General features: G+C 32.2%; 1 protein-coding gene across 7 annotated transcripts in view; it reads right to left on the bottom strand.

Annotated features, from left to right (window-relative positions):
• SPIN1 (spindlin 1) overlaps window positions 1-20,555 on the bottom strand; it is a 227,362-nt gene that overhangs the window by 19,786 nt on the left and 187,021 nt on the right. For all 7 annotated transcript variants that reach the window (XM_051998067.1, XM_051998088.1, XM_051998056.1 and 4 more), the window contains one exon: window positions 4,075-4,123. In XM_051998067.1, coding sequence (XP_051854027.1) covers window positions 4,075-4,123 — 49 coding nt within the window. The remainder of the gene's footprint in view (window positions 1-4,074; window positions 4,124-20,555) is intronic.

Raw genomic sequence — 20,555 nt, 5'->3', positions numbered from 1 at the left:
TCCTCCATATACTACCTTTCTTGTTTCCTTTAAACCTCAGCTAAAATTCTATTTTTTCCAAGAATCCTTTCCCAGACATTGCCTCCAATTTATCCTCTATATTAGCTTATTTTTACATTATTTATTTACATGTTGTCTCCCTCAGATTGTGAGCTCCAAGGGCAGGGACTATTTTTTGCCTTTCTTTATATCACCAGTTATAATAGGTACTTAATAAATGCTAACTGACTTGAACTAACTTTACTTGATGTAGAAATGTTTGCCTTGGCAGGAAGAATGGCCACAGAGCTTCATGTGAGAAGAGGGAAAAGAAAGAGATATATATGGAAGATTTCTGAGCAATGTCAACTTAAGGTGAGTAGATAAAGGGATCAGAATGAGAGATCAACAAATCATCTAAACCTTTTCTATGTAGTACAATGTAAAGTCCTAAGGTGAAAGAGTAAGTGTTCTATGTCAGGAAGTGCTCCTAAATGAGCTAGCAGATTTCAAATTCTTGTTGAAATTATGTAACAAATATAGGCTGCCTATTCCTACTTTTAAATTCTTCTTTTAATAAATTCACTCAGCAATCAGAGGTTGGTAAGTAGAGGATAGCATAAAGTTGAAGTGAATCACCAAGTGTTAATGTGGGAAGGGGAAACAAAGTCGCCAGTGAATAGGGTGAGAGTCAGGAAAACAATGAATGAGTAAGTGAAGGATTGGAGGTCACCAGGAAGAACATGGAAAGATGGAATAAATGATTATGATCAGATAAAGCAACTTTGGAATTCATGAACATGGAAGTGGAACTCTTGGGGAAAAATGGTAAGATCAAGTTTATGATCATCTCTGTGGTAAAAGTGAAAAAGTCAAGCATGAGAAGGGATTAACAAAACTGAATTGCCTCTCTCCTCCCCTCCTACTTCACCTGCCTTGCATTCTTCAAGGATTCAGTTATACATTCTACCATTAACCACAAGGAAAAAGCATTCTTAAAATATTCGGAAAAGGAAAACCGTTATGTCCTCATTTCAGGTTCATTATTGCAAGAATATAAAATTCAGTAGTGATGCAAAGAGGATCTTCCTTTATATGGGTTATAACCCGTTAATTATGGAAGCTAAAACTGAAGTGGATGGCTACCCTTTGAATTTTTTTTAATATACTTGTGATTAAAAACAATAACAACAACAACAAATATTTCAGGTTTTAAGGATAACAGCAATTTAAGTTTTCATTCTCTGAAATGGCTGCCAATTAGTGGGCTTGAACAAGTTCCTTCCTGGTAATCTTAGAAATTATTCCAAGGGGTCTCTGATTCCATGTGCACACTAACCATTGGCATTTTGCTACTTCGCACAGAAAATATGTAGTGAGACTCAGTATAAAAATAATTCCTACATACTGTAGATCTGCCTTACAAATGAATAGTATTACTATTTTTGAAATATCTCATCAGTAATAAAACACAAATTCAAATTCATAGTAAATATTTTAGAAGAACATTTTCTAGTATTACAATATAAAGCTAAATAGTAATAACATGAATGTAATGACATACTATAATTGCTCTTATATCTAAGTTCTCTGCTATAAAATTTGTTTGGTTTTTAGATCAGGAATGGGTAAAAATGGTTTTGTCACCCTAGTATAATTACTTAAGGACAAGAACTCTGCCTTAACATATATTTATATTCCACATAAAACCTAGCATAGTATATTATATATCATTAGATTTTACATATATATATATATATATATAAATGTGTGTGTATATATGTATGTATACACACACAAAATACACACAGAAGTCTGATAATAAGGGTTTTTCTGAGATTAACATATATTTATATTCCCCATTGTATATCACTAGATTTTATATACATACCTACACACACACACACACACACACACACACACACACAGAAGTCAGAAAATAAGGGCTTTTCTGAAATTAATGTCAAGTGCTTTTAATATGTGTTTATTCATTAAATAACAATAAAAGCTCTATATTTAGACAAAATATAGTATCTCTTACACATCCATATGATGCATATATTCATTTCTATACTTAATCTCCCAAGCCACTCATTGTATGACTTTTCTCCTTTGCACTTAACCCTTTTCTTACTTATACATTCTCTGTTTTCATCATTTTAATTGTACTTAGTCATAAACTTCTTAGGGCAGGCATTTTTCATCTTTAAATTCTCAGAGTCTAGGGCTATATCTTAGATAGAATAAGTGCTTAATCAACATTTATTGAATATATAGCATAAAAAGGTCAAAACTGAGATTTTTACCATTCAAACGCAAAAAACCCATTTTAGGTTAGTGAAGAAAGATTGGCATGTAGTACTACAGCATCCTCAGTAAATAGTTCTCTGATTCTAAGCCTTACTTCATCTTTTGTATTAGTTGCTTGATCATCTCACTGACAAACATCAGAGTCACAAGGAGAAAAAAGTCAACATGTTTTAAGAGTTTCGGGATAATCTATTCCTAGTTTTAGTTTCATTGCTAGAAGAGATTCTATTTTACGGATAAGAAAAAAAAAAACCCAGAAGGGTTAAGTAACATGCCAAAAGTCACATATATACTAAATACTAGAATCTGGATATGAAATTAGGGCTTCTTCTATGATCTTAACTGCAATATGCTAAAGATATTTTATTTTTATACACTGTGTTTGAAGTCTTTTCACCAAAAGAAAAACCAAATTCTGGCTATGTAAATATGATAACCTAAAAGAGATTAAAAACCTAAATATCTCACTATTCTTTGTAGTAGACTGAGACTATGTGAAGCATGACATATATTATGTCTGCTAAGACTGTCTGTCACATTGGTTAGTCTTGCTGAACTGCTTTTTTCCCTTTTTGATTCACTGTTGGAATGCACAGGCAGAGAGGAACTAGTCAAAAAAAAAAAAGCATCATTGAAACAAATGTTTAAAATCAACAGAAGAAAACAAAAGGAATAGCAGAAGAGTAGGGCAGCTCTGAAAGGAACATGGTAAATTGAGTATATACTTTAAAAGAAAAGTAAACTACATATAAATAGCTTACAATATATGTACAAACTTCTCTGTTCTACAATACAAGTACTCATTTTAGTTAATATTTATTAAGTTGAGAATAAAAATATTATAAAAAGATGAGATGGCATTAAACATGAACTAAATTTTAAAATGATAAATTGTGATCAAAAATATAAAAATATGAAATATAAAATATAAAAAATTAATTCTAGGAGAACATAAATGGAAACATACTACAAAATTAAGAAATTCTGGTGAACATGTATATTTTGACTATTAAATGTTTTCTAGATCTAAAGTATACACAATAAGCCTGCTATCCCCCTCCCCCCCAAAAAAAACCCACTAACACACTAAAATAAAATCTTTATGAAGAAAAACATTAAGATATGAATTTTGCTAGGATTTTCAATACAGATAAAATACAAAATAAAGCCTTAAACTTTATTATTAAAAAATTCTTTGATTGCAGTAAGTGAAGTTAAAACTTTATTTCACCTACGAAAAAGATTGGCAACATGTAATATATTTGGTATAACTATGTTTTAATTATACTCTTCCTGAGTATGTATTAGACTTCCAAATTACAAGGTACTTATAGCACTTTAATAACTAAACCCCCTCTATCAAATTTAACTCCACAAGTGAAATTCCAATATTTAAAGTCAATGCAAATATTCTTTTACTAATTTAAAAATAACCTTAATAGAGTTACCATTTGCAAACAATTTAATCACCTGGTTAACCAACAACATCTTTGTGAAACAGGAAGCAGATTAACATCAAAAGAAAAAGGCTAATAACTTGTTCAAGGTCATTAAGAAAATGTCATAAAATAAATTCTGGTATCATAGTTTTATAGTCAACATTTAAGGACATACTATTTACTTTTGTAACATCCTCGTGTAAATGAATAGATATTTGAATGTTCCTGAAGGAGATGAACTGGAAATAAATGCTATAAGCTGCAGCAGAAGGTACCATATAAGTAATACCTAAAGAGGATAGAAATGTAATATAAAAACCAAAGTCAAGTTTTACAATATGCTTACTTGTGGGAAGTCCTTTTCTTCATCATGCTGGCAGACACACCTGCATGTCCTGTAAAAGACACATAGAAAGGAAATGAGAAATGACTAAATAACGATTAAGTAAAACTAATTCTCAAATAAAACTACAAAAACATTTCATTTTCTAAAAGTTAATAAAAATGATATCATACTTTAAAAGCTAAATTTAATATGAAATATATTTAGTTTCTTGGTTCTTAAAATAATGATTAACTATGTGTTATTTTATATCTTTATAAAAACCATCTCTATCTATAAGAAAGATGTTTTTGTTTCTTTTCCAAAAAAGAGGAAAAGTGTGAATGAGAAAGAAAAGCAATCATAACTAAATGGGAAATGTTAAAAACTACATTAACTTGTAATTTTGGGAAAGTATATTCTAATACACAGAAGGATCAAGTTCTGGTAGCAAAAAATATGGCAGAACCAGAAATTAGAGAAAGACGGGAAAAAATAAGTCCTCTGAAATATGTTGTTATATGGAATCAGTTATGGATTACAAGTATTTCTGAATAATGTAAAAGTAAGTGATTCAAAATGAAAAAATAAGCAACTGAAATATATTGTTATATGGAATCACAGGGACTATAACTGTTTAAAGACATATAGTTGACATGTGAAGGCTGCACCTGAGAAGTAAATGTGATCAAGAAGACAAGGTCATATGGCAAGGGCAAAGGATGACAGCTAGTCTGCTCACTGTGCCCTTCAACTGTCAGAAAGACAGGGGAAAGGAAATAAGCATTTATATAGTGCCTACTATGTTCCAGGCATTGTGCTAAGTGCTTTTTTACCTATTTCATCTGACTCTCATAATTACCCTACAAAATTAGTGTTATTCTTTTCTCTACATCATACCTGAGGTAAGTGAGGCAAACACCTGTTCACCTCACTCATATATCCCTTAGACTAATTTGCCCAAAATCATATAATGTTTAGTATAATGCCAGCTTGAACTAGGTTTTTCAGACTAGAGGCCCAGAACTCTATCTGCAAAACTACCAGCTGATGGAAAATTAAAATGGTCTTCAGTATACCAAATAAACCTGTTATAGAGATCTTATAGGAAGACATGGACATGTACAACAGTAACATAGAATGGAGAGACAATAACAGCCTTTGATCTATTTCTCCGGTGTAAAATTCAAAATCATTAAGATCACAGGTCCACTTTAGTTTTTTAAGTCTGAGAGCAACATTTTAAAAACCACACTCTCCATAATGGATTTTGATGAAGTCCAGAAAATTAGTTTTATAAAGATGAATTAAAATATTAAGCTAATTCTTTTAAAAGATATTAGAAACGATATTCTTATTTTTACTAAAAGAAGAAAAAAATCAATCTTCTGAGAGTATTATCAAATAGATTGTCAAAAGCAAAATAAGAGGAATATTTTTAAAATGATGAATATTTGAAAAAGCCAAGGAATAATATACAACAGCTAGTAATGCAGGAATATGCTGTGTTTCTAACAATAAACAATCTAAGACAGAGGAACTTCACAAAAAAACAAAAACAAAAAACACTACCACTAAAAGTCCAAGGAAAATGATACTGTTACTAGAGAAGATATATTTTTAGTTGCAAAGGGAATATGATGTATTTAATCCAATAAAGCTGAAGCTATAGCGCACTTTTTTCTTGTCATAAAATTAATAATATTGATTATGAAGGTTCCCTTCTGATACAATTTCCAACTTTATTCTTTTTCTTGAATTGATATCACAATCTAGTGCTGCTTTCTCAACATGGAAATTGTCATATGACAAATTCAACATTTCAATTCCCAACAAGATTGACACAAAACTTTAAGGAAGCTAGATATAATATTAAGTCAAGAGAGAAACTCAAAAAGATGTTTGTTTTTAAGATGAAAAGATAAAGCCAATGTTTAAAAGCCAATGTTATCTATGTTTCTCATAACAAAGCAATAAACTTTTAATATTCTATTTGAATTATACTTCATGGCCAGTTCTTCACTGACCACAATTTAGTTTCCATTAGCACCACCCTACAGAAATTACTCTGTCAGAATACTGAGGACCTTTTTATTGATAAATAATATTATCAATTCTTTTACCTTTCTACAGCATTCGACACTGGTTATCTGCCCGTCTTTCCCCTTTTAAAAATTCTCTCCTCCTTTTGACTTTGGGATACTATAGAATCACTGTTTCCTACCTCAACTTCCTTAAAACATTTCTTTGCTGGTTCTTCCTAATTCTAAATAGTTGTGTATATTAACTTTGATATCTATTTTTCTGTTTATATATTAACTTTTTCCCATAGAGGTCATATATTCACTGCTTTAATTATTATCTCTATTTATATTATTCTCAAACTTCAATTAGTATCACAATTGTAGCTTAGAAGCTAAAGAAAGAAAAGACTTTAGAAATCATTTAGTCTAAACCTCTCACATTACAGATGAGGTATAATAATATCAAGTAACTTGCCCAAAGCCACAAAGGTAGTAAGTAGGAGAGCTACTTGACAAAATGTTTTAGGCACACCATCTTACCTGCCTCTACCTCCTTAACTGTAAGTAACTATCACAAGCTCCAATAACGAAAACTGAGAGGGCTGATTCTTAAGACCTCTCCCAGGTCGTCTATTATTTCTATTTGGGTTTTGTGTTATTGTCTGAAATGTTTAAAATCTAACTTTTCATCATTTATACAAACCTATTTTCTTCCACTAAGAATGGTACCATTAGAATCATTACTGATTCTTTCTCAATTTTACCCTCCCATATCCAATAAATCATCAAGTTTTTTTGCCTTTGTATCCTCAGCATCTAATATAATGACCAGCACAAGTTAATTACTTAATAAATTGTTTATGAATTCTGAAAGACAAATGGTAGAGGGTCCAGGTCTAACTATTTCAACCACCTTAAGTTCAATGATACCCTCTAACTCTGGGATAAAATATTAACTCTTTTTTTGGCATTTAAAGCCCTTTAAGATCTGACTCCAACCTAACTTTATAACTTTCTTTTATGCTACATGACCCATGTGGTTGTTTTTTAGTCCTTGTTGGTTTCCATTATTACTCCTTGGTTTTCATCATTTCCCTCCCTTCCAATGTCAAATCTTTCAGGAAGCTTATGCCAAATCACTTCAGACCACAATCATATTTCTTTTTTTTGAACCTCTGTCTTGGATTTTGCTTCTATAATCATTTGACACTTTTCATACTCAATATTGTTAGCCTAAGCCAATAAAGATGGGTAATGAGCCATTTATAATGGCAAGAAGGGCTTATTATTATATGACAACTGTTTGCTACTAAACAGGGTTTTCAATTTACAAGAAAACCTTAGATTACCTGAAAGATTATCTATTCTGAAAATACAATTTTTATAGATAGTTGAATTACAGAATTTTAAAGTTACAAACACATTTTAATTATGGGTAAACATTTTTCAGAAAATATGTCTCAGTGTTTCTTTAAAACAAACACAAAACCAATTTTTTTTCTTTATATAAAAAAACTTTCAAAATTTAAAACAATTTTTATTCAAGGATGCATTTCCAGGGATAATTTTAAGGCTTCACAGAAGTGTGTAAGTTTATTTTTTACCTAGAGTAAATAATCTCAAACTGCTATTTGTTAACTTTCTATGTCTGCTTTTTATAGTTTTCCTGTTTTTGTCTTTGCTGTAAGGCACTTTCCCTTGTGTTTGCCTTCTTTCTACTTACTACTGCACATGTGCATCATACATGGCACAGGAAAACGGACTTGAAGAAAGGGAAGGTATTAAAAAGACACATTTCTCCTTCTTTAATATGTATAATAAATAAACGCACTTCTTCATTAAAGCATTTATAAGCTTTATAAGAAAAAATAATGTAAAACATGCTTTCCAAGTCACAATATAACAAAAATATATTACATACTTCAACATATATGCCTACTGAATTAAAGATAATTTAGCTTTAGTTTAGTTTTGGTTTTTTTCCAAAATAGGATTAAGTTTTCTAGTAAGGTTGCTAATCTGGGGAAAAAAAAGTCTAAATGAGTCACTACCATGAGATTTATAGCAAACATTATATCAAAAACTAAACCTTATTTAGTTCCAATCAATGAATATATGCTATGGAGGTATAAAGTATATAAAATGCTGCACTTGAAATCAAGAAAATCTGGGTCCCAATATTGCAATCTCCATGTAATCTCCACCTCAAATCACCTAAAAGAAGTCATCATAAGTGGAAAGAATTACCATAATGAATTTTCTTAACCAAAAATCCTTTGCATATTCATGTATGGATAAGATATTACCTCAACACTCCAGAATTTTCTACTCTATATGCAAATAAGATCCAGAACATCAAAAGGGGGGGAGGGGGAGAGAAGTCATGAAGGTCCCAATAGAGGCTACCCATAGTATCTGACTTAGAACATTATCTGGGCCACTTTGCCCAAGTTATTTTAAATTATCTGTAATTCAATTCCTTTCAGTAAAGTGAGGGTGTAGTTGAATTTGAAGAAAATCTCTCAGATTCCTTCCATATCTAGATTCTAAATCTCGGATTGATTTTTGTTCCTAAAAAAATGAGAAGTCTGTTTATTCTAAAACAGCATATGCTAAAACAGTAAATTGAAGAAAACAATAACACCTTTTTCTATTTGATCTTGAAATGATTTTGTATACACTGAGGTACACACATGAAGGTGAGGAATTCTTTTCAAAGAAAAAGGACACATATACAAACAGATATATGATCTGATTTGAATTCTGCTCTCTGCCCCCTTATTATTACATTATAATCTCTGACTAATCATTTCATCTTTGTATAAATAAGGAAACCTTTTAAATTCCATTACTTAAGTCTGAGCATATAAAGCTGACCAAGGCTTTCTAATTTATTTTTATAGCATTTCAAACTCTCTCTTCCAATAATACTGTATTGCTAGATTACACTATTACAGAATACACATGCCTTTAACCTGTCAGTCTTGCACAGGAAAATGAAATATATGGTGCTTTAGTTTTCACAGAACTCCCCTCTAAAAATCAAAATTAAGCTAGCTAAATCAATATTTTTATAGTTATAGCACAGCATTATTTATTACTTTCTTAGGAAAAAAAATAAGTCTCATTATTGAGAGGTAAACTGACTTTTAAGAATAAAATTCTGAATTAAACATCTATATTATGAGATGTGGCAGAGCAGGGAAGCTTTCGTAAAAGCTCCTTCATTAATCTCTGGAATTTCCATTATTAAGAAAGTTTAATATTTAATGAACAAATTCATGTTCTGGAAAATAGTCATCTCTCTTGTCATAGTAGATGCCCAGCAGACATGCACAGGTAGTGTACAATATGGCACAGAACCAGATTAGAATGTAATTAGGAAATATTTTTTAAAATATATAAATAATCTTAACATGTGATTCTCTCACTCAATTAGGCCCACAAAAATCCTTACATACAGTTTAGAGGTCCCGCTTCAATTTAACTTTCATATCATTGTCCAGAGAATAATTCAAGTTTATCTAAGAAGCGTATAGTACCATTTCTTCATGCTACAATTTTTTGCACAATGTTCATGTCACATCCAAGTGATTACAGGTATAAATTCTATACAATTGGAACTTAGTAGCACACCTAATTGAAAACTGAGTACACATTTTGAAAACCCCTGAAATATCCCGAAATCAGAATTTTTCCTAGAATTAAGAACTGATGGTCCTAGATAAAAAAGTACAGCCTTAGTTTTCATAATGGCAGAAATTAAGCTTTTACTTTTCCCACAGAGCCATGATCTTTGTTAAATCACAATTTCTCCCTAACTCCTTTTCTTCATCTCTAGAATCAGAAGGTCGAATTACTTCATTCCTAGAGTCTGGTAGCTTCTTTACCATGTTACAGGGGATTCTATGACACAATACCACTGCCAAATAATTAGATAAAGAATGACTAACAGAACATAGAACAGAAAACACGTAGCTGGAATGAGAAAGGCAACTCCTATTTAGAGGTAAAAATGATTTTGAAAGCCAAAAGGATCATTTTCCTTTTCCAACTTCCTCATTTTATACTTTGCTTTGAGGCTACTTAGAACAGGAAAAACGTATACTAAATATATATATATATATATATATATATATATATATATATATGTATGTATGTATGAAGGTTTTTTAAGTACCATCTCCCTGAGAAGAACATTAAATAAGCATTTATTAAGTGCCTATTATAAGCCAGGCACTGTGCTAAATATTTTACAAATAACATCTCATTTGATTTTCACATCAGCCCTGGAAATTTTGCCTGGGTCATATATATATACACACAATAAAGTGTAGGAATCCATATTTGATCCAGTATTCTATCTACTGTGCCACCTAGGTAATTCCTCTGTGAGACTTCACAAAGATGGCTGACTTCCATTTTAAAGGTGAAGGAAATTAAGCACAGAGTTAAGTGATTGATTTGTCCAGAACTTTTATATACACGTTGAGGCTGGGAATCCACCCCAGCTTTTCTGTCTCTTAGCACTTCATCATGCTGCCTCTGCAATAAATCATAGTTTATTTTTACATACATGTCCACAGTTTTATATTTGAGCAGCAAGCAAAACTAATAAACTAAGAAAAAACTCAATGACTTTATCGAAAATAAAAATGGCACATCCATAAATATTATAACTAGGACAAAAATTGAATTTTAGCTAGATATTTCCCAATTTTTATATTTCACTTCATCCCTTCTGCCTTGTCATAATAGCCATTATCATTATTGTATTCATATTTCAAACTGCCTTTTTATTTTTAAAAAAGTAATCAAGTCATCAACTAACATTAAAAACCCACCATATGCATAGCGTGTGTTTACCACTAGTCTAGTTTTCCTAAAATCTCATTGCTGTCATAATATCAAATATTGTTATAATCTTACTTCTACCTACAGAATGATCCAGACAGTGTTCTGCCTTCTAAACCTACCCTCAATTGATATAGATTTAGATATTACTTCAATATTCACTATTTTGGGTTATATTCTTAACAAATACAAGATCTTGTTCACCCTTCACCATGAGCAGTATGAATAACTGTGAGCATCCCACTTTCTCTCAATAATAGGTTAATGGTTAGAAAACTGATAATATGCAAATATGTTGCCAGATTCATCTTAGGAACCTATTTTGCTTGGCAAGACTCATCAATAGCCATTAACATAATGTGGTGATTATCCTAATCTTTACTAAATAGTTGTGGCACAGATGCTCTCAAGCTACACAAAATAGTAATGTGAAAAAAAAAATTAATGTTAAATTTTTGGTTTTCTGTTGCTATTGTTCAGTCATGTCTGACTTTGTGACCCCATTTAAGTTTTCTTGACAGAGATACTGAAGTCATTTACCATTTCCTTTCCAAGTCATTTTACAGAGGAGAAAACCAAGGTAAATAAGGTTAAGGACTTGCCCAGGGTCACACACCTAGTATTCTGAGGCTAGATTTGAATTCAGGAAAATGAGTATTCTTGTCTCCAGGCCTGGCACTCTATCCACTGCACCCAATTACTGCAACAAGCTGCATTGCAGATTGCAAGAAAGGTAATTTAGTCAAAAAAAAAAAAAAGCTAGGTTCTTCCTCATTGCAAATCTTTAAGTGAAGCCAGCTTGGCCACTAGTCAAGTCAGTGGCAAATAATGAAGAGGAGACTCTTGTTTAGCTGCAGATTAAATAGAATCTAAGATCTTTTCTACCTTTCTAATTCTGCTTTTGTAAGTAACGCATTTTGTAACAATGTAAACATTGGGAAAGCACTTGACAAAACATTACATTCATTTGTGTTGAAAATCCTAAAGAAAAAAATGGTATGGAAACGTCCTTTTTTAATACTAATCAAAAGTACCTTAAAATCAAGATACCATATACTTTAAGCAATGGAGAAATATGAGCTCTTCTACTACAAAGAGGATATATAATACTGTCCTAATTTTATTTGATATAGCTCTAGATATTCTACTTATAGCTACATAGAATAACAAAACAAATTCTCTCAGAATGTATATGTGTATTTGTGTGTGCACGTGTGTGAGAGACAGAGAGACAACAGAGAGACCACGATAGAGATGTCTCCATACTAAATCTTGCTTTTATTAAGCAGAGGATTATATATTTCATCACTGGTCCTCTAGATATCCATGTTTCATAACTGTTTTGTTCATATGAATTTTCACAGTTGTTTGTGTTTACGCCATTCTCCTGTTCTGTTCATTTTGCCCTTCATCAGTTTTGTGATAAGAGAATTTCAGAATTTAGCCAAGAAATCAAATTTAAACTTAGGTGTATAACTAGTTAGTGTTCTGCTCCATCAACTCTAATTCCTTAAAATGAGTATGTCAAAAAACTAGCTTTTGTTAACTAGTTCATCATTTTCCCTATTATAGATGACACCTTTCTGCTATCTGTTCTTTTATAAGAGAATCTTTACCTTCCTCTTCTGCAAAATTCGATTGTAGCACCCATTCTAGGTAACTAAGACCTCTATAAGCTTGTATAAACTATCGCTCAGGATGCCCTAGGTTTTGTGTATCATGAATCTATGCTCTGAGCATATAGTAAACTAGTTTTTATATATGTTTATGTATTAACAGTATCCCTGGCAGCAGTACAATTTTTATACCAATTTATAAAAATCTATAAGATTATTCATTTTTATAATGTTGATGTTATAATATAAAGTGTCCTTCTAACTTTGCTAACTTTATTTTACATTGAGTTCCACTAAGCATTAGCTAGGTGTTAAAGCAGAAAACAAGACTGGAGCTCAAATCTGGCCTAGGAAACTTTGTAGTTGTGTGATCTTGGGAGAGTCATATAACTTCTCTATCTGCTTGTTTTTCCTCAATAGAAAAATAGCTAATAATAGCAACAACTTCTCACAAAGTGAGAAGTGAACATCAAATGAAGTAATTTATGGAAAGCCCTTTGCACAGTTACTGGAAGGCACTTAATTAGTTTTCTTTTCTTCCTCATGTTTCTTTAAAATTTACCCATTTCTTACAGAATATTTGTATTCATTTACACTCATATATTGCAACTTAGCTATTTCCCATTGCTTTAATATGTATTCTTTTACTTTCTAGTTTTTTGCTACCAAAAATACAACCACTATAAACATTTTTGTGCATATGCACATCTTCCTATTTCTTTCATTTCTTTTGGCTTTAAATCCAGCATGGTATAACTGGTCCAAAGTTATTGGACCATTGGACATTTAGTACCACTGTACTAAGAATTCCAAATTTATTTCCAGAACAGCTCTATTTATTCACAAGCCCAATAATAGTATAGAGGGTGCCTGTTTGTCCTCTATTCCTAAAACAGTTATTATTTTCCTTCTTTTATCATCTTCCTCAATCTTATGGATGAAAGAATTGTTTTATTTTTAATTTAGATTTCCTTTTATTTGTGATTTTTAGCATCTCAATAGTTGTGGATAGTTTTTATCTCAGAAAACTGTCTACCTAGATGTAACTTTGACAATTTATCTATTGAGGAATGGATCTTATTATAAAGGTGAGGTTTATCTTGGTATATAAGGTGTATGTCTAATTTCTTCTACATTGTTTTCCAATTTCCCCAGTACTTTTTGTCACAGTTCTCACATCAGTATCTGGGATGTTTATGTTTATTGAATACCAAAATACTAAACAGATTTGCTTCCGTTGGTTGTGTATTCAATCTGTTCTACTTATCAATTTCTCTATTTTTAAAAGAATACTAAGTTGTTCTGGGTGGTTTAGAATATAATGTGAGATACTCTTCTTATTTTTAAAAAAATATCTACCATTAGATTCTTTACCTTTTCAATATCCACATGAGTTACACTAATTTTTTTCCTTCTGTTTTGTAAAGCAATTTGCTGTATTCTGGTATCCAAACACAATTACAAAATAGTCTTTACAGAAAACAAATAATTGGCAAGATGTTCATTCAATGCTCATGGTCAGACTCATGCCAATACAATTTAAAACAATTCACATTTTAAAAACTATGGTTTAATCTTAAATTGGCATCATATAGAGTTGGAAGTGGCAGCAGTCAACATTAAGAGAACTTGTAGGAAAGAAAGTACAATGAAATACTATTGTCAAGTAGCAAAGTAATCTCACAATTCTGAATTTCAATTTAGAAATTTCCAAGAATTCAACTCTTTATCCTTTAATCCAGTAAAACTACTACAGGGAAATATCCCAAGATCAAGTACTAACAAAAATATTTATAATGGGATTTTTTGTGGTTAGCAGTGAACTATAAGTAGAAGAAATAAAATAAAATACTTTATGAATGAAATAAGATATTATTGTGCTGAAAAATAAAGACTAAGAATTCAGAAAAATGAAATAAGCTGCATGAATTGATGGATGAAATAAATAGGTCATTAAAAGCAAACAATGCAGGGATGAGGGAAAGAATCCGTGTAGGTGCCAAAAAAAAAAAAGTATCACACTAGAGATGTAGGGATTACTAGAAGAAAATGTAATATGCATTATGTCTCTACTGTAATTCTTGCTCAATTATACTTTGACACAAAAGAGAGTTTTATTCAATCACTAAGACAGTCAATAAACATTTATTATGTATTGACCAATATGCCAGACACTGTGCTAAACACTGAAGAAACAAAGAAAAGCAAAAATAGTCCCTGCTTTCACGTAGCTCACATTTTAATCTGGAGATAATTTGTAAACAACTATGTACAAACTATATACAAGATAAATTGGAAATAATTAAGAGAGGAAAGGGACTAGCATTAAGGAGGATCTAAAAAGGCAAAGAAGAAAAGATGAGAGTGTTCCAGGAATGGAAGAAAACCAGTGAAAATAACTGGAATTTGGAGATGGATTATCTTTTACAAAGAAGAAGAAGAAGACTAGGATCACTGGATCCCTGAGTAGAGGGGATAGAGAAAAGGTATAAAAAGACTAGAAAGGTGTAGGGACTAGAAAGGTGGTAAGAGAGCTGGAGGAAGGTTGTGAAGATATCTGAACCTTACATTTGATCTTAAAGTTGACAGGGGGTCACTAATATTTACTGAGCAGGAAGGTATCACAGTCAGACTGGCATTTTAGGAAAATCACTGCCAAATGAAGGATAAACTGGAGTGAGGACAGACACCAGAAGAGTAGTATAATAGTCCAAGAATAAGGTGGTAAAGGCTTATTTTATTTGATGGCAGTGTCGGAGGAGACAAAGGTACACACACAAGATATATTATGGAGGTAAAATTAACAACTTCCACAGCTTAGATATGGGAGGCAAGAAAGGGTGAGAAGTGAAGAATGGCACCTGGGTAATTGGGAGAATAAGTGTAGCCTCAACAGTAATAATCAAGTTAAGAAAAAAGAGAAGATTTAGTTAATGAAAAAGATTTAGTTTTGAACATGTTAAATTTAGTATGTCTACTGGATAGCTATTTCAAGATGTCCAATAGACAGTTGGATATGGAATGACTAGAGGTCAGCAGAGGTTAGATTTGAATAAGTATATGAGAATCACCAGCATAGAAAAACTGAATTCATGGGGGTTTGAGAGCAATAAGCAAAAATAGTATAAAGTGAGAAGAGAAAAGGGCTCAAAATAAAGGTCGATGGGATATAATGGTGATCATGATCTTTATGAAGATCCAGCAAAGGAAACTGAGAAAGAGAAGTCAAATTTCTAAGAGGAGAATCAGAAAAGAGCAGTACCATGAAAACAGAGATAATATCAAAAAGGTAATCAACAGTGTCAAAAGCTTGAAGAGATCTCAAGAAAGATGAGGACTGAGAAAAGGCCATTAGCTACAGCAATTAAGAGATCACTAGTAACTTGTAAGAAAACAATTTTGGATAATTGATGATGAAAGGCAGAATTAAGAAAAGGCAACATAAATAAGACAAAGTATAGACATCTACTGTAGATAGCTTTCTCAAGATCTTCAGTCACCAAAGGCAAAGAGAAATGGGGTAACAGTTATTGAGGATGGATGAACAAGTGACATTTTCTGATAGATAGAAAGGTTATTGTTTGTAGGCAGTGGGGAAGCACCAGTAGAAAGGGAGGGATTGAAAATTAGTGAGACAATGGGAATGATAAGGGAGAAATCTGGAGATATGATAAAATTGAATTATTTGCACATATATAAATAGAATTTGCCTTGGCAAAAAGAAGGGCTTTTTGTTAATGTGAAGAAAGAGGTGAAGGAGAAGATGGTGGCAGAGGCATCAAGAAAGCTGATGAGGAGGACGGGAGAAGAGTAACTTCTCAATGAATGGTCTAATCTTCAAAGACTTAGGGCTTAAAATAATAAAGAAAAGGGAAAATTCTAAATGTCCTCAAATCAATAGTTAGTAATAACCATTTTTCCTCACTTCAGTTAATAATATACATTTCAACATCTAGGAAATGAGAACACACTCACCATTTGATTACGGGAAAACCTATACAAAATATTTATCAACAAAGTGACTTTTATATCATACTATTTTTATTGTTTCAAGATCAATCAAATGAGAATCATTTCACAGATGATAAAAACAAAGTACAGAAAAGATCAGAGATTGTTTCTAAGATTCCAGGACACACTACAAAGAAAACAAACAACTTTACCTCTACTAGTGATATTTATTTTTTATATTATTTTTTTTTTATTGACAGAACATATGCATAGGTAATTTTTCAGCAATGACCCTTGCAATCACTTCTGCTCCAACTTTTCCTTTCCTTCCCTCCACACTCCTCCTCTAGATGGCAGGCAGTCTCATACATGTTAAACATATTAAACTATATATCTAAAATACAATATATGTGTACATATTTATACAATTCTTCTGTTGCACAAGAAAAATCAGATTTAGAAAGGTAAAAATAACCTGGGAAGAAAAACAAAAATGTAAGCAGTCCACACTCATTTCCCAGTGTTCTTTCGCTGGGTGTAACTGGTTCTGTTCATTACTAATCAATTGGATTTGAATCGGATTTTCTCATTGCCAAAGACAGGCACTTCCATCAGAACTGATCCTCATATAGTATTGATGAAGTGTATAATGATCTCCTGGTTGTGCTCATTTCACTTAGCATCAGTTCATGTAAGTCTCTCCAGTCCTCTCTGTATTTATCCTGCTGGTCATTTCTTATAGAACAATAATATTCCACAACATTCATATACCATAACTTATTTAGCCATTCTCCAATTGATGGGCATCCATTTATTTTCCAGTTTCTAGCCACTACAAGCAGGGCTGCCACAAACATTTTGGCACATACGGGTCCCTTTCTCTTCTTTAGTATCTCTCTGGGATTTAAGCCCAGTAGTAATACTCCAGGACCAAAGGGTATGCACAGTTTGATAACTTATTTAACATAGTTCCAAATCGCTCTCAGAATGGTTGGATCCGTTCACAACTCCACCCATAATGCATCAGTGTCCCAGTTTTTCCACATCCCCTCGAACAATCGTCATTGTCTTTTCCTGTCATTTTAGTCAATCTCACAGATGTATAGTGATATCTCAGAGTTATCTTAATTTTCATTAGTAGTGATATACTAAATGATTTTGTCAGCATCTCTAAATGTCTGCCCTCTTTGAATGATTTCCCTAAGTGCCTTTAAAGAATTATTTTCCTTTGATATTACCATACCATAAAAACACAAATGTATATAATCCAATAGAATTATTTTAAGTTTTAATTGTATTTCAACTTTCTAAGATACAAATTGGGGGGAAGGGGTTTGAGGGGGAGAGAAGAGAAAGTCCACTTTCCAGATATACACAGAAAAATGCTTCTCCATATATACAATAAAAAGCATTTACTGAGAGCTGTTAGGACACTCCTCTGAATGGAGTAGAAAACAACCCTCTTCTTAGGTGCTCTCTCTCCAAAATTTCTCTCTAGGGCCAACAAATACAACCACCTGAAAGTTCCTGATGCTTATGATTAACAGGGACTATACTACAGCAATAATCAAAAAGATATTTAAGACCCATTTTAGGTATTTTACTAAAACTAATTAATTCCCTTGAGCTGATATCAAGATTCATGAACTTTCGGGAAAAGGGAAAATAAATAAATGTAAATACACACACACACACACACACACACACACACACACAACAACACAACAACAACACTTCCCTAACTCAAGAATCCCTTGAAACTTTGCTTGACATTTTGATATTACTAACTTACAAACCTAATTTCTGAGTAATTTCCACAATTCAATTCCTTTTCTATTCTAATAACTTTTGAATACTTCTAGACAAAGTGATCTTAAACTACTACAAACTATACTACATATTCTCAACTTTCTTAATGTTCTAAATGTCCTAAATGAACATTGTACTCAGTGCAGAGAGTGATGGACTTGGGAGTATTAAGACTGAGTTCCAAACCCACTTCACACACTAACTGACTATACAAACATCAGGAACCTCTCTACTTCAGTTTTATATATGTTAAATGGAAATAATACTACCTGTATTATCTTCTTCAAAGGATTTTTTTTTATGAAATCACATATGTAAAAGCTGTGCAAACCATTTATGTGTGTGTATATGCATGCAAATTATATGTCAGCCCAAAATTATATGCCCCCTCAAATCCTCTACCTTTATGCTAATAGCTAATCAGCTGTAGCTAGCTGGGTTGATAGATAATTTGAATAGCTAGCTGTAGCTAGCTGGGTTGATAGATAATTAAGCTGTGATCTGGATTGTGGTATTAAAAAACAAAAATTTCTCACTAAGAAAAAAAACTTCTGACAAATACTATTAGACTATTAGGATAAATTAATGCAAACTTGTCCCTGATATCTGCGATTACTAAAGTAAGCTCTTTAGTATTTATTTTTCTTCTCATTAGTTCCCTTGGATAACTGCTGTGTCAAGTTTCTTTTTGATATTTTCTACAACAGAAAGTAAGTTCCTGAAGGAAATGGGAAGAATTTAATCCTTATGTTTTTCTCTCTCCTACATTGCCTAGAATACAGTAGATGCTTAATAAGCACTTGTTTAGTTAAATTGAAATTCAGCTCCTAAGTGACCTTGCCTTTTATACCTCTTTACAACTTGTCTCCCTGACTCAAACACCCAATTTCTTTCTTCTACTCATACTAACTTAGCAACTACTTCCTCCTTCTCCTGGAGCTTCAGCTCTGTCCTAGATGGTGTACTTCCTGCAGTCTTGAGATGGCTTTCCAGTTCTTCTTCCCCTGAGTTCGGTGTCTGATCATATCACCTCTCCATCCTGCTTCTCAGTTCTTGCCTTCTCTTATTTCTCTGCTCCACTCTTTTAGCTCTGCCTGTAATCCTGCTTCACTTCCTTCACCTTATCATTATCAAATTTCCTCTCTAAAATTCTACCTCTAATTTTCTTCAAATGATTTCCACAAACATCTGTCCCCTTTCAGTTCCAGTCCCTTTCTTGTTCCTTCTCTAACAAATCCTAAATAACTGATAAGCTCTACAGTATCTACAAGAGGGTAATCAAGAAACTGGGTAATTAGAGTTCATGCCACACAAATATGGGTTGAAAGAACCAGGGGTGTTTAGTATAAAAAAGAAATTATTAAGTGATACATGAGAACTATCTCTAAATCTCAGAGGAGAACTTAGAGTCATTTTTCTTACTTAAACCTAGAAGGCAGAACTAGTATTAACTGAAAGAGGCTACAAAGAGGTAATTTAAGTTGATTTAAGTCATGAAGCTATTATAATTTGGACAGCAGATATCAACCTGAATGTATGGAGTGTTTCATCATCTGGTATTCCCAGTAACAATGAAATCTCAGATCTAGGCCAACAAAGTCCCTCAGGCAAAGTAAGGACTACTACATGCTAAAAATGGAAGAGAGACTTTAGGATACAGATTGCACTGGTAGCCATTGAGTTCCTTTCAAACTCTGAAATTTTATGTATATAATTTTGAGAAAGGAGAACCCGAAATGACACTGAGAACTACCTGTCACTAATATAAAGGTGTTTATATTCTATAAAGAAATCAACACCAAGAGGAGAAGAAGATATTTGTCCAAGTTCATTCACAGAGTTAGTATTAAATAAAATTAAGATTCAAATCTACTCCAGATTCAACACTCTCACTATTACAGTCAATAGCTAAACCTTTACCTCCCAAAGTAAAACAGCAGCATTTTCTGAGACTGTCTCCATTTTTACTAAGTACAAGGAAAAAGTATGCAGTCTAGAACAGAAGTGTCCAAAAGAAAAAAGAAAATTGGATCCATGTGGGGACAACTATATTGGTTTTCCACTTTATATTCTAAGATGGCTTAAGGCTTCATTTGAAAGTTTGGATTTTTGCCATGTTCATGAGGGCCTTGAGTTCAATCAATCTATTTTAGAACACTCTGGAACCCAATCTTAACAATCAAAACAAAAAATGACATGTGAAGTAAGCTATACATTTCAACTCTAACAATTATTGAAGCATATAGCACAC

The sequence above is a fragment of the Antechinus flavipes genome, chromosome 1 (assembly GCF_016432865.1).
Source record: "Antechinus flavipes isolate AdamAnt ecotype Samford, QLD, Australia chromosome 1, AdamAnt_v2, whole genome shotgun sequence".
NCBI classification, from domain to species: Eukaryota; Metazoa; Chordata; class Mammalia; order Dasyuromorphia; family Dasyuridae; genus Antechinus; species Antechinus flavipes.
The sequence above is the reverse complement of the archived record's forward strand: the minus strand, read 5'-3'. Positions and strand labels throughout refer to the sequence as shown.